The sequence below is a fragment of the Nannospalax galili genome, unplaced genomic scaffold, assembly GCF_000622305.1.
Source record: "Nannospalax galili isolate Female #2095 unplaced genomic scaffold, S.galili_v1.0 scaffold44, whole genome shotgun sequence".
In the NCBI taxonomy this organism is placed as follows: Eukaryota; Metazoa; Chordata; class Mammalia; order Rodentia; family Spalacidae; genus Nannospalax; species Nannospalax galili.
The window spans coordinates 9,575,224-9,588,903 of record NW_008355789.1 but is presented as its reverse complement, the minus strand read 5'-3'; the positions used below and the strand labels follow the sequence as shown (position 1 = coordinate 9,588,903).

At 44.4% G+C, this 13,680-nt stretch overlaps 1 protein-coding gene across 1 annotated transcript in view; it reads right to left on the bottom strand.

The window, feature by feature from the left end:
* Positions 1–736: 736 nt before the first annotated feature.
* The window catches only part of Nucb2 (nucleobindin 2), a 56,808-nt gene continuing 43,864 nt past the window's right edge, over positions 737–13,680 (bottom strand). Inside the window, exons 11-14 of the mRNA XM_008853536.2 lie at positions 8,201–8,290; positions 4,500–4,670; positions 1,314–1,392; positions 737–908 (exon numbers count right to left, since the gene is read on the bottom strand). Of these exons, the coding sequence (XP_008851758.1) occupies positions 901–908; positions 1,314–1,392; positions 4,500–4,670; positions 8,201–8,290 (348 nt within the window). The 3' untranslated portion in view covers positions 737–900. The remainder of the gene's footprint in view (positions 909–1,313; positions 1,393–4,499; positions 4,671–8,200; positions 8,291–13,680) is intronic.

Here is a 13,680-nt window from a genome sequence, read left to right as displayed (position 1 = left end):
TAAGACTGAAAGGTGTCTGCCAAACATTCCCTTTCCCCTGGTAAGAGAACCCTAACTTCAGGCTGGTCACTTTGCCATGTGACTTAGTTTAGATAACTGAGATGTAAATGCAAGTGCTACTGGGTTCTTCCAGAAAATTCCTCAAGGCAGATGACCAGGTAGGGAAGTTCTTTTCCTGTCTTTTCCCACTCTATTTTAGACAGAAGGAGGGGATTTGAAGGTAAAAGCCATAGCAGTGCAAAAAGCAGAAACTTCGCTCTACCTCCGTCCCAAGTTCTTCCAGGAAAAGGAGAATTCCTGCTTAGTTTAAACCACTGTTATCTTTGGTTTTCTGTTAATGCAGAGGAGCCTAACAGTGTGGAGCAAAAACATGAATAAAAGGTTGTGAAGTGGTGGCAGATGATTTGGTTTGAGAGTTCCTAGAGAGTAAGTTTGCTAAAGACAGGCCAAAGTTACCAGGGAACACTGGCAAATGCAATGGCTTTTTCAAAATAACTTAATATCGAAAAGACATTTATTGAGAGGGGATGATGAGCACCCAAAAAGATACCTATTTCCACGTATGACAGCAGATGACCTCAAAGCCACAGGCAGAGAGAGCCTCCTCGCTCTGCTAAAGACGGTGTCATGAAACTATGGGACACAGTGCCTTGAACCACCACAGGAGAAGGAAGGACCCCGGGAGAAATGACGTGGGTTGGTCTCCTCCTGGCTCTGGTAGATTTCAATCCTTAAATACCGGTGTCCAAAAAAAAAGTGTTCCCATTTTAAAGGTCTCTTCCTTTATTCCAAATATGCTTTTAAGTATTTATTGAATGAAGAGAAATGAAAGGATTGTGGAAAGATGGAACAGATGTTGAGTTAACAGTTTTCTTCCAGGTTCTGGCGGACTTCGGAACTTTAAGTGTCTGTTTAAAAGAAATATGCTCTCATTTTAAACATTATTTATTCTGGGTGCTCTTTTATTTACAGATACATATTTTACAAAAGGTATGACTAGCTCCTCAAAGATTACAATTTAGAAACATGGTCTCTGGTAAGATCAATCTAAGTGACTATAAAGAGTTATGAATAAGGTTTAAGTGTATCATTGCACCATAAATATGGCTGTTTAATTGTATAGTATTTGAGAAGTGTTCAGTCACAGAAATTTTGGAGAACTTTTCACTTTTCTTTCATGTAAATTTCTCTCTCTCTTCAAATATATAGAATACAACATAAATCCTAATGATCTTGTTATATTTGAGATAAATATGTCTATCAATTTATAATGATTTATTTCCTTAAACAAACAAAGACACAGAGTTACATACGTGGCTGGAACTTTAGTCCTGCTGGCCCTGACGGAGCAACTCCTTGCTGTAATTTCTTCTGCTCCAGCTGCTGTACAGCCTAGTAAGTGGAAAAGACAAAGTTCAGGCTTTGTTTGGTTCTGCTGTTACGTGTGTGCTCTGTGACAAAGCAAAATAAACTGAGCGTTTTCCCCTAAAGCACCCTCTATCCTGTTCTTGGAAACTGAGGAAAGATGGCTGCTATCTGACTTGATGAGCAGAAGGGTGCCAAGTGAGATGGGCTTTGAGTGAGAGGGGCTTGTTGGTCATCAGGGATAAAAAGCCTTATCAACCCTAGCCCCCCTTCTTCGGCCTGTGTTAGCCACTGCTGATGCTATTTTCACGCGCATTCAAGTATCCCTCTGATAAAGTTGTGACCTCTTAGCCAGACTCTGGTACACAGCTGTAATCCCAGCACTTGGGAGTAGAGGCAAGAAGGTAAAGAGTTCAAGGTCATCCTCACTATACAAAGTTTGAGGCCAGCCTACGCTACATAAAAACTCTATCTCAAAAAGCCAACCACCCCCTCCAAAAAACATTTGATCTCTGTATAGGTCTGCCCATGGGGTAAAAATGGCCATACAAATATTCTAGTTAGCAGATGTTATTTTCATTGTATACACCGACTTTGTGTTGCCAATCTCAGACTTCAAACATGTCAGTTTTGGAGCCAGTCACTGCAAAGGTCTTCATACCAGGTCCTAGCACCTGGGCCCTGTATCACAAGTTGGACCAAAATCCCTGTGGTATTCAACGGCCCGGCCAGGACACAGAAACAAGGTATCTTGCTGTCAGACTGGGTTTCTGTTCTGTGCTTTGTCCTGTGATGTGTTACACAAAGATTCTTCTTACTCAAGGATTAAACATATGCCTCCTTTAGGTAATATTGCCCAGAAACAATAACAGACAATCAATATATCATACTGTTTTTACATAAATGTTAACAGAGCCATAAAAGGAGCCCATAGGTTTTAGAAAAGGCAACCTGACTCCAAGCTCAAATTGCAATCGAGAAATCTGAAATGTGGTTTCAAAGGCCCTATTAAACATAACTGGATTTTTGCCCTGTCTGGGACCCCTAAGAGCTCTCCTGCTCTGCCCAGTTCTTTTGATCAAGTATTATCAAATTATCTGATCTTATTCATTAACAAAGAGCTGGAGGCCTTAAAATTACAAATGACAGAGCCTGGAAGTGCAAACAGCTGGGCCTATGAGCAGGCAAAGAGGAAACCTACCTAGGGAAAGTTTTTACTCCTCTACCGGCTCCTCCATGATACTCATATTCAGTTTGAAAAGTCACACAAACTAAGCCTTTCCCTCTCAGTACTTATCAACCGGAAGTGAAAATAAGACAGGGATGTGGCTGTGATGGATAGTATTGACCATAAACTTGACAAGATCTAGAAATATCTAGGAGACAAAACTCTAGGCATGTCTGTAAGGGAGTTTTTAGATCAGGTTAACTGAGGTGAGAAGACCCACTCTAAATGTGGGCAGCACCATTCAATGGTCTGCAGTCCTGAGCTGAGTGAAAAGGAGAGAGCAAACAGCACCAATGTTATCTGCCTCTGCTTCCTGACTGGATGCCACGTGACCAGCTGCCTCGCACCCCTGCCGCCACGCCTTCCCTGCCATGATGGCCATGTGCCATGATGGCCTGTGCCCTCCAACTGTGATTCAAAATAAACCCTTCTTCCTGTAAGTTGATTCTGTCAGGTATTTCTTCACAGCAACAAAGAAGGTAACTAATGCAGAGGATTTGGTGCCCAGAGTGCCGTCGAGGTGTCCAAGATGAATTTCCACCCCACGCTAATCTTGTCTATCTTGAAGTCAGGGTGTCCGTAGACCAGAAGTACCCTAAGGCAGGGTGGCAAAACTAGCTGGATCCAAGACAGCTACCAGAGTGTCGCCAGACCACCTGCAGCCTCGTTATCATCCCATCTGCAGCTGAAGGACACACCCCAGTGCCAGGTGAAGGACACACCCCAGTGCCAGGACGGATGCCATGACGCTGATGAGAAGGAACCGTGACAGGAGCAAAAAGCGGTGGCCCCTGGCTTTCCGGAAAGTCTGTACCTACACCCAGGAAGGACATGAGGATTCCTCTTTAGCCCACACGCCACTCTTTTCCTTTACCCTATGTCTGTAATCTCCCAACAGCTGAGGATCAAGAGTTGATCTGAGTTTGTCTCTCGTTTTCCTTGCTCCTGGCCAAGAACTAGTTTCCTTTACTGCTTCAGCAGTGCTGGGTCTTTTTACTGGTTCCACGATTCCACTCACTTATACTGCAAAAACACAGAGGCCTGGCATAGTGGTGTGCACCTTTAATCCCAGCAGGCAGATCTCTGAGTTTGAAGACAGCCTGGTCTACATAGCAAGTTCCAGGTCAAACAGGGCTACATAGTGAGACCCTGTCTCAAAAAACCAAATCAATCAAACAAAAACCAAAAGCATAGGCTTTGCTTGGTGTTGCAGTGCACATCTGCAATCTCAGCAAGTACCAGGGAGGTAGAGGCAGGAGGATCAGGAGTTCAAGACCAATCTTGGCTGCATGAGACTGTAAGAAAAAAATAAAACAAACAACAGCAAACAGACCCCACAGGTTTTCAGCAAAGCACCTAACAGCTGATCTGAGGTTCTTTTTTGGCTTTTGTGCTTGTTTGTTTGCTTTCATTTTATTTATTTTTATTTCATGTGTATGTTTTGCCTGCATACATGTAAGTGTACCATATGCAAGAAATGTCCACTGAGGTCAAAAGAGGGCATTGAATCCCCTGGAACTGGAGTTAAAGATGGTTGTCAGCTGCCATGTGGGTGCTGGGAACTAATCCCAGGTCCTCTGTAAGAGCAGCCAGTGCTCCTAACCACTGAGTCATCTCTCCATCCCTTGGGACCCTTTTTCGTTACTGTAGTTGTACTGGAAATCAAACCCAGGGCCTCACACGCTAAGAACATGCTCTAACTCTCCAGCCCCCAACTTGTATTTTGTTTTTTGTGAGGCCTTTTTGTTGTTGTTATTTGCTTGTTGATATAGGTTTCTGTTTTAAAAGTTGGTCTCTGGGCTTAAGCAGTCCTCTGTCTCAGTCTCATGAGGAGCTGGGACTACAGGTGTGCCCAGCTCAAGAGGCCTAACATCCCGGCAATGCCACCATCCTTCCCGCTTCCTACCTGGTGATACTCCTGCTTCTGAGCTTCAAGGTGGTCATGCTGGAGCTGCAGCTCCTCCTTCTGTTTCTGAAGCTCATCTGCCTTCTTCTTAAGTTCATCTTCTTGCAAAGCAATAATGTTTTCATATTCTTTCAGTTCTTCCTCTGTGAATAACTGTTGCTGATCCAATGTCTAAAGGAAAAGAAAATAAGGTGTCATCTTAGAAATACAGAAATGTCTTATTCAGCTTCAGAATTCTGGTACCATCCAAGTACAAAAGAATATCTAATACACCTTTTGAGGAGATAAGAAAATACATGTTGGCCAGGCATAGAGGCTCGGCCCTGTGGTCACAGCACTAGGGAAGCTGAGGCAGAAGGCCAACTAAAACTACACAGTGTATTTCAGTCTAGCCTGGGCTACAGTGTGAGACCCTATCTCAAAAAACAAGAGCCAGGCGTGGTAGCACAGGCCTTTAATCCTAGCACTTGGGAAGCAGAGGGAGGCAGATCTCTGTGAGTTCAAGGTCCCTGGTCTACATAGGGAGTTCAGGCCAGCTGGGGCTATAGGAAGAACCTGTCTCAAGGATCCCCTAGGCTACAGAAGTTATAGGCAACTATGAGCCAACATGTAGGTACTGGGAACTGAGCCCCAGTCCTCTGCAAGAAGGGCAAGTATTCTTAACCCCTGAGACATCTCTAGCCACTATTAATTTTTTTGTTTTTGGGTTTTTTTTTTTCTTTGAGACATGACCTCATGTAGCCCAAGCTACCCTTGAACTTGCTATGTATCTGTAGATGATTCCTTGAAACATGATCTCCTGCCTCCACCTTCCAAACCTCCCAAATACTGAGATTATAGGCATATATGACCACACTGAGGTTACGCATTTCTTTATATTTATTTGAGTTACTGGGGATTGAACACAGGGCCTTGCACATGCTAGTAAAGGTTTATGACTGAGCTATAACCCCAGCTGCCCTTTTCTTCTAATCCTTTCAAAAAAAAAAACACACACACACACAGAACAACTTTTTTATTTTGACAAGGTTTTACTACATTGCCCAGGCTGACCCTAAATTCACTCTGTAGCTCAGGCAGGCCTTGAACTTGCAGCAATTATCCAGGCTCAGCCTCTGAAGAGTACCTGAGATAACAGGCTGGTACTACTAGGTTCAGCTTCTTTGATTAACTGATTGATAGAGTAGATAGATGATAAATAGATTATAGATAAATACAGATGACAGATGATAGCTATAGATGATAGATATAGATGAAAGATAGATATAGATGATAGATTATATAGATGTAGATGATAGATGATAGATAACAGATAGACGAGACAGATGATAGATAATAGATGATAGATAGATAGATGATTGATAGATAATAGATAGATAGATAGATAGATAGATAGATAGATAGATAGATAGATAGAGATTGTATGTGTGATGTGGACCAGAGCAGAGGCCAGAAGAGGATGTGGGTGTCCTGCTCTAGCACACTCCCCTTCACACTCTTAAGACAGGGTCTTTCATTGAGGATAAGCTGGTAGCCAACAAGCCACAGCAATTCTATCCCCAATGTAATGAATGTAATAGAAACATAACAAATATCATAGAAGTTAGAATATAGAACTAGAAATCCAATCTGTAGAAACGAAAGTGATTGAAACCATGAGCTATGTGACAGCTATGGTTGACAAGATAAGCTGAACTAGGAAGCATGAGCCTTAACTGAGTGAAACAGAATGTATGTGTGAGTGTGATAAGTAACCCAAGAGCAGTCACCATATCTAAGACACCAGCTGAACTCACTGACATCAAGACAATGACAGACTGACAGTAAAAAGCATATAAAAAGCCAGAGACTCGGGCAGTTCACCGATGCTTGGCAACTCCCGAGACCAAGACAGACTGTAACTCTGTCTGGCCGCATCCCGATGTTCTTGCCCGAGACATTGAGACACCGAGACTCTACCCGAGACCTGCCACAACTGCAAGTGATCATCAGGACCTACAGCCGAGCAACTTCTGCCGGGAGAAGGCAACGATCACGGCGGACGCTGAGAGCCTCCACACAGAGCACCTAAGGACTGGGACGTTGGGCTCTGGCCCTGAGGTACTCCCTAAGATCTAGGAGCTCTGAACATTGGGTCAGTTCTTGCTTCTCCCCTTGAGTGTTTGTGTTGTTTGTGAATGTATTTTGGGCTTGTTGTGCAAAATATATTGTACTTGCAACCTCTCACTCGTGTGGAATCTCTTTCCTGGCTCTCCCGAGCAGCAATATTGGACAGTTCTGACCCTCAGGACTGATCCAAATCCACCTCAGGACAGTCACCTCACCCCCACTAGCATGTGATCACACCTGGCTTACTATAGGGTTCTGGGGATTTAAATACCAGTCTTCACATTTGCATAGCAAGCACTCTTAGCCCTGAGCCATCTTCCTAGCCCTCAAATTACTTTAATTTTTATTTATTTATTTATTTATTTATTTATTTATTTATTTTATTTTATTTTATTTTATTTTTTATTTTGGTCTTTTTGAGACACAGTTGTCCTGGAACTCGCTGTGTGGACCAGGCTGGCCTTGAACTCACAGAGATCTGCCTGCCTCTGCCTCCCAAGTGCTGGGATTAAAGGTGTATGCCACCACGCCTGGCTATTTTTAATGTCTATGAGTGTTTTTCCTGCATGTATGTTAAGTACACATGGGTGCCTGTTGTATGCAGAAGTCAGTTCCCCTGGAACTAGAGTTACAGATAGCTGTGCACTTTCATGTGGGTGCTGGGAACTGAACCCAGGTCTTCTGCAAGAGCAGTAAGTGCTCTTAATTGCCGAGTCATCTCTCCAGTCCCATTTTTTTTTTAATAACAATAAAAAACTGGAAACCAGGCCTAGTGGCTCATGCCTATAATTCCAGAACTCAGGTGGCTGAGGCAGGAGGATTATTTTGAGGTTAGCCTGGGCTACCAAGAGAGACCCTGACTTGGAAAACAAAAACAAGCCCAGCATGATAGTACGTGCCTGTACTTGAAGCACATGGGAGGCAAGAGGGCCAGTTCAGCTGAGACACTGCCCCAAACAACAGCAAAGGAGCTGGAAAGCTGGCTCAGTGGATCCTCACATTTATTCTTTAAGTGTAACTATATTTTTAATTGTCAATGATGTTATTTTATACTTAGCAAAAATATAATTTTTAAACTATTTCTAATTTAGGGCTCATAAGCATAAAATAAAAATAGTATTTTTAAAAAGATTTCTAATTTGGGGGGCTGGAGATATGGCTCAGCGGTTAAGAGAGATGGCTCAGCGGTTAAGGCTGTTCTTGCAGAAGACCCGGTTCGAATCCCAGCACCCACATGGTGGCTAACAACCATTCAAAACTCCAGTTCTAGGGCATCTGACACCCTCTTCTGACCTCTACTGGCTTTGCACGACACAGGTGCACTTACATATATGCAGGCATACCAATTCATACACATAAAATAAAAGTAAACAAATCAAAAAAATTCTAATTTTATACAGTGTGATTACAGAGATGATAAATTTCCAGAAGTCTTCCAAGGAGACAAGCTTATCATTTTATAGTAACGTTTAACATAAAAAATGAAGACTGTAGATTGCACCTACAAACATAATGAGGAATAAAAGTTAAAGGCAGAGCACAGTGATGCAGAACTTCTGGACCATCTCCCGCTTCGAAGTCGGTTCTATTACCTCCCAGCTGTCTGGCTCCAGGAACTCTTTCTTCTCTGTGGCTTTCAAAAATTCTTCCAGAGTCACCAATCGGTCTTTGTTGCTATCAACCTGATTAAAGGAAAATATAAAGGCAATACAGAATAAACGTTTCTTAGTTTCCAATACTGGTGACTGTTTTCCAGTAGATGCTACTATGCTAACACATAGCAAATTAGGAGAAGGTTAATGTTGACCGGAACTGGAGGAAACTGGAGGAGAAAAGGAATAAACATCCCACTTTATACAGAATCAGAAAATGCATACCTTCCTCTTCTACATGATTCGGATTTGAAAATACAAGCTATCCACACATGCCAACACACTGAGTGAGTAATCTAACTGGTGATGCAGCCATGTGGGTGCTGGGAACAGAACTCGAGTCCTCTGCAAGACCAGCAAGTGCTCTTAACTGCTGAGCCATCTCTCCAGTCCATTTTTTTTTCTTAAGAAAAAAGATCTAAATCAAAGCAGAAGTTAACAGCCTCTCTAATTCCTCTCTAATGGCCTATATAGTCAGCAAAAAAATCAGTTATCAGGGTAACTTTAATGGTCAAATAGTCATTTACCACTTGGGTCTACAAGATAAGGTCTTGCTTGGTAACCCAGACTAGCCTCCAGTTTACAGGGACCCCAATTCTACACTGACAGGTCAACTATTCCAGTGAAAATCACTGAAACAAAACACCTATCCTACAAACCATTATAGGGTGTTAACTTGAAGGGAGGGTGATGTTAGACCTGAAGAGAAAGGCCCGTGTTTTAATCTGGGTGTTCAAGGTCTATCCGAAGAATGAATGTCTGAGCACAGGCCTAGCAGAAGTGAGACCCTGTGATCTAGAGAGAAGTAGTCAGGAAGAAGAAAGAGGGTCACATGACCTACAGAGGGAGAAAGCTGAGGACAGGTTAACATCAAGAAGGCCAGTGTGAGGGGAGATAGAATGCAGTGATACAAATGGAACGGGAAGGGTTCATTGGGTGGGGATGGGAGGGCAGGGCAGAAGGGGAGGGACGACCAACACTGAAGGCCTTCTGAAAGAGTCAGATGGAAACCTGCTACAGAGGCTTCTTTCAATATGTACATATACAATACGAAAGTTTAAATGTAGTTACCCTATGACAGGGCTTCAGTGGCCTTGACAGACACCACAGGCTGGCAATGAAAAGCCCAATGCCAGGAATGGACTCCCTCTTTTGGAGCTGTTGACCAGAGAGATCCACAGATCCTCAAACAACACTAGCTATTGCCACTGCACTTGGTTACTCACCAGAACTTGATGGTGAGACCCGATTGCTGGAGACACTACATACCTGAGTCATAACACAAATAAGGAGAAATCAAGCTGGTACTGACCTTGAAGCTACATCTCTGCTGGCTAGTTTTCATAGTGCTAGAAGGTGCTACATGTGTTACTGACAAGAAAAGTAACCATCGGTCTCATTCAGCCGGGAACCCTGCGAGCAACTGGCTTGGCAAAATGTGCCACTGGTGCAACAGTGGTGTTGGGGTAATCAGCCACACTCTTTTCCTTTTTTTTTTTTTTTTTTTTTTTTTTTTTGTCTTTTTGAGACAGGGTCTCTTTGTAGCCCCAGCTGTCCTGGAACTCACTATGTAGACCAGGCTGGCCTTGAACTCACAGAGATCTGCCTGCCTCTGCTCCTGAATGCTGGAACTAAAGGTGTGCGCCACCATGCCTGGCTCCAACCACATTCTAATAGAATTAAAACCCACTTCACCTGCTTCACAAGATGGAGTTCATACCTGACATTGTTATCAAGGCCAAGAACCTGTGGCTAGACAGGTCTTAAGCCATAGAGGGAGAACTTATCATTGGGCTAAATGGACATAGTATTAAACTGACTCACAGTGACTTATTTTATGCCATATATTAGTGCATCTCTCAGCTCTCACCAGAGAAGGTTCTTCTTGCAGCAGGTGGTGATTAACACAGAGACCCACAGCTGGTCAATGTGCAGAGAATAAGAAACTGCAGAGTGATCAGCTCTAAATGAGATACCACCCCCCCATCACACCCTCTCCTCTCAAGGCTCAAGGCTCATTGCAGAAGAAGGTGAGGAAATATTGTGAGAGCTAGAGGTGGTAGGTGAATAATAGGAAACTGTGTTGTCTGGACACCACTGGGTAGTTGTACATATGAACCCACAGCGCTTAGGATAGCATGCACGAGACCTTTGCAAACCCAAACCAGACAAGGGCCCAGCATGGATGGGGGAGGTGGGCAGGAAGCCCCAGCCCTAGCTGAGGATCTGGTGGCATTTGATGGACACTGAGAGAGGGAAAGTCAGTTTTCCTTACTGTGACATCTGGTAGATTGATCAGTTTCCAAGGGATAGACCCATGCCCAAGAACACTTTGGAAATACAGATTAGATGTGGTAGGCCTTTAAAACAAAAGACAAATAATAATAGAGGACATGAAGTCAGGGGGAGGCTGAGGGGAGGAAGAAAGGGGAGGGGCTCTGAGTATGACCAAAATACAGTGTATAAAGTTCGCAAATCAATAAAGATTTCTTTAGGAAGGTCTATGTGACCAGGGGTAGCAGTGCACACCTATAATCCCAACACCCAGGAGATGGGGAAGGAGAACCACTGCACACAGTGGAACACAGAGAATGCCAAGCCAGCCAGGGCCAGTAAACTCTACCTCAAAGGAGGGAGGGAGGGAGGGAGGAAGGTGCGGTGCCCAAGGTGCAGTGAGACAGTCACAGGACATGGGTACCTGTATATGAAAGTATGTCAGAATCTCTTGGAAACCTCTGGCAAAAATCTCAAGTATTCTGAGTAAGAAAGCATTAAGACTGCCTTAAGAAATAGTCTGGGCCAGGTGTGGTGGCTCATGCCTTTAGTCCCAGCACTCAGGAGGCAGAAGCAGGCAGATCTCTGTAAATTCGAGGCCAGTCTGGTCTACACAGTGAGTTCTAGGCCAGCTGGGGCTACAAAGAGACCCTGTCTCAAAAAGACGAAAAAAAAAAATGCTCGTTGCTCTTTCACAGGACAAGTGTTCAAGTACCCAGCTCCCACATGGCAGCTAACAACCATAGTAACACCAGTTCCAGGGGATCTGACACCCTCTTCTGACTTCCATGAGCACTGCATGACACAGGTACATGTACATACATGCCGGCAATACACTCATACACATAAAGTAAAAATAGTAAAATATTTTTTTAAAAAAGAGATAGTCAGTCTTCCTTGTGGAAAGGTGACAGTGGTGGTATCAGGCATGGACCTGGACAGTGAGGAGACTGGCTAGGATTTGGAAGTAGTGGGGCTGTGGGGAGGTGGCCAGATTCTGGATCTGTTTAGTGGTAGATAAAAAAGGACTTGCAGATTAGATACTCGTAGACAAGATGACTTAACCTGAGAAACAAGATCAACCATTATTCTAAAATCAAGAAGGCTTGGGGGTCCAGAGGGCTGGAGAGATGGCTCAGTGGGTATTTGCCACACAAGCATGAAGGCCTGAGTTTGGATCTCCAATATCCATATAAACACCAGGAAGAGCAGTTCATATCTATAACTTTAGCACTGGGACTGGAGACAGGCAGATCCTGGGGCTTAGTTGGACAACTAGTCCAGCCAAAATGGCAAGCTTCAGGTTCAATGAGAAATCCTGTCTCAAGACACATGACGTTGACCTCTGGCCTCCACCTGTGCACAGTGAGTGCACCCATACGTACATGTGCAAGCACATACATTTAGTACACACACACATACACATACACACACACAAAGGCTGAGAGGAAACCAGGAATGGTGACTCACAACCATAATCTAGCACTCGATAGACTGAGGCAACAGAGTCAGTGATTTTGAAGCCAGACTACACAGTGAGTTCCAGGGCATTCTTGGCTACAGAGTAGGACCCTGTCTCAAAAAAAAAAAAAAAAAAAAAGAGGCTGACGCAGCAGATCTAGATGCTGAAAACGTGTTTTAAATATACAAAGGGCAAGAGGCCAACCAGGTCCAAGCCTGGTGGTCAAAGTTCTGAGTGCAGCCTAACTTACACAGAGATAGAGTCATATGCCACCTAAGCAACGGGTGAAAGCAGAAAGTGAACACAGCCAAGACAGGCCCAGGACACTGTGACACTTTGAACATAAGGAGAGACGGGTGGTAAGGGAGAGCGAGAAGAAAGAGCAAGTGAGGATGTCAAGGTACTCAAAGTCAAGCAGGAGAGACCACGGAGTTGGCCAGGATGGGGGCCTCTGACAGGCACGCCCTGGGATGGTGGAGGCTACGTAGTCAGCACAGATTATGGAGAAACCAGCAGGAAGAAGGGGGCAGACAGCCCTGTCCAGCCGCCGCAAAGGGGAGACTGGAAGGGCAGCAGTGGGTTTAGCATGGAAGGCACGAAGCATGTCTGTCTTTAGTGGGACTGACTGGCGCCGTGAGAAAAGCTGATGCAAGACAGAAGGGGGAGTAAGAGCAGGAAGAAAGTCCTTGAAGAGGAGAGAGACCAGGACCCCACGCACATGTGGAGGAGAGGGTCTTCCACGGGAGCAGCCGCAGCGTCCACTGTTGACAGACGCAAGGCAAGAGGAATGTGCTCCGAGGCCAGAAGGCTCGTGAGGGAGACGAAGCAGTTATCTTGACTACCTCCATTTTTGCAGTTAAATGAGAAGCAAAGGTAGAAGAAGAGGAAGAGGAGTGTCTTGAAGACTTAAGGGGAGCTGGGAATATATGAGACTAGGAGGCAGGGCATAGGGAAATGAACAAATTGCCAGGCAGAGGGCCAGCTCACCACCTGGGCTAGCCTGAATTTGGTGAGGCCGATTAGCATGCTAATTAATTTTTAGCCACATTCCGCTACTCCCGTAAGGGAGGTTACGGCAGGCAGGTTACACAGGTAGGACCATTACTATTCTTAGGTAATCATTCTATTCACTTAACATGGAAGATGTGTCATGGTTCTTCTGGAGACTTAAGTCAGAAGAGAACGAAAAATTCATTGAACAAGTAAAATTGCAAAGAAAAATGGTCAGTTGCTTTCAATGGACAGAAATTAAAAGTTTTGGACTCTGTGATGGTTTGTGTTATTATTCCAACTACCGCTCCCTCCTGTAACAAAAGTCCACAGGCCTGACTGCCACACAGCACATCTTGCTGAGACAGCCCGTGGGAGCTACCCCTCCCCACCTCACTGACTGTGGCTCCACCCGTACATCTTCAGTCAGTGAGGTATAAACTTGCCAGGACTAGATATGAGTCATGCTCATTATTTTATGGATGGGTCTGAGATTTCTTAGGTTCCTTATATCATCCAGTCAGAGAATATTCCTGCAGCCAGGGATGAAGGACATGGAAGGGCCAAGTGTGGCCGAGCCTGCCCTACCTGGCAGAAACCACGAAGCTTATGTAAAATAAACAAGACAAAGATTTGTCGTCAGAGCCATTAAGGTAACAGAACGTGGGGGCTTCTTAGCGCAGACTGAGTGTAT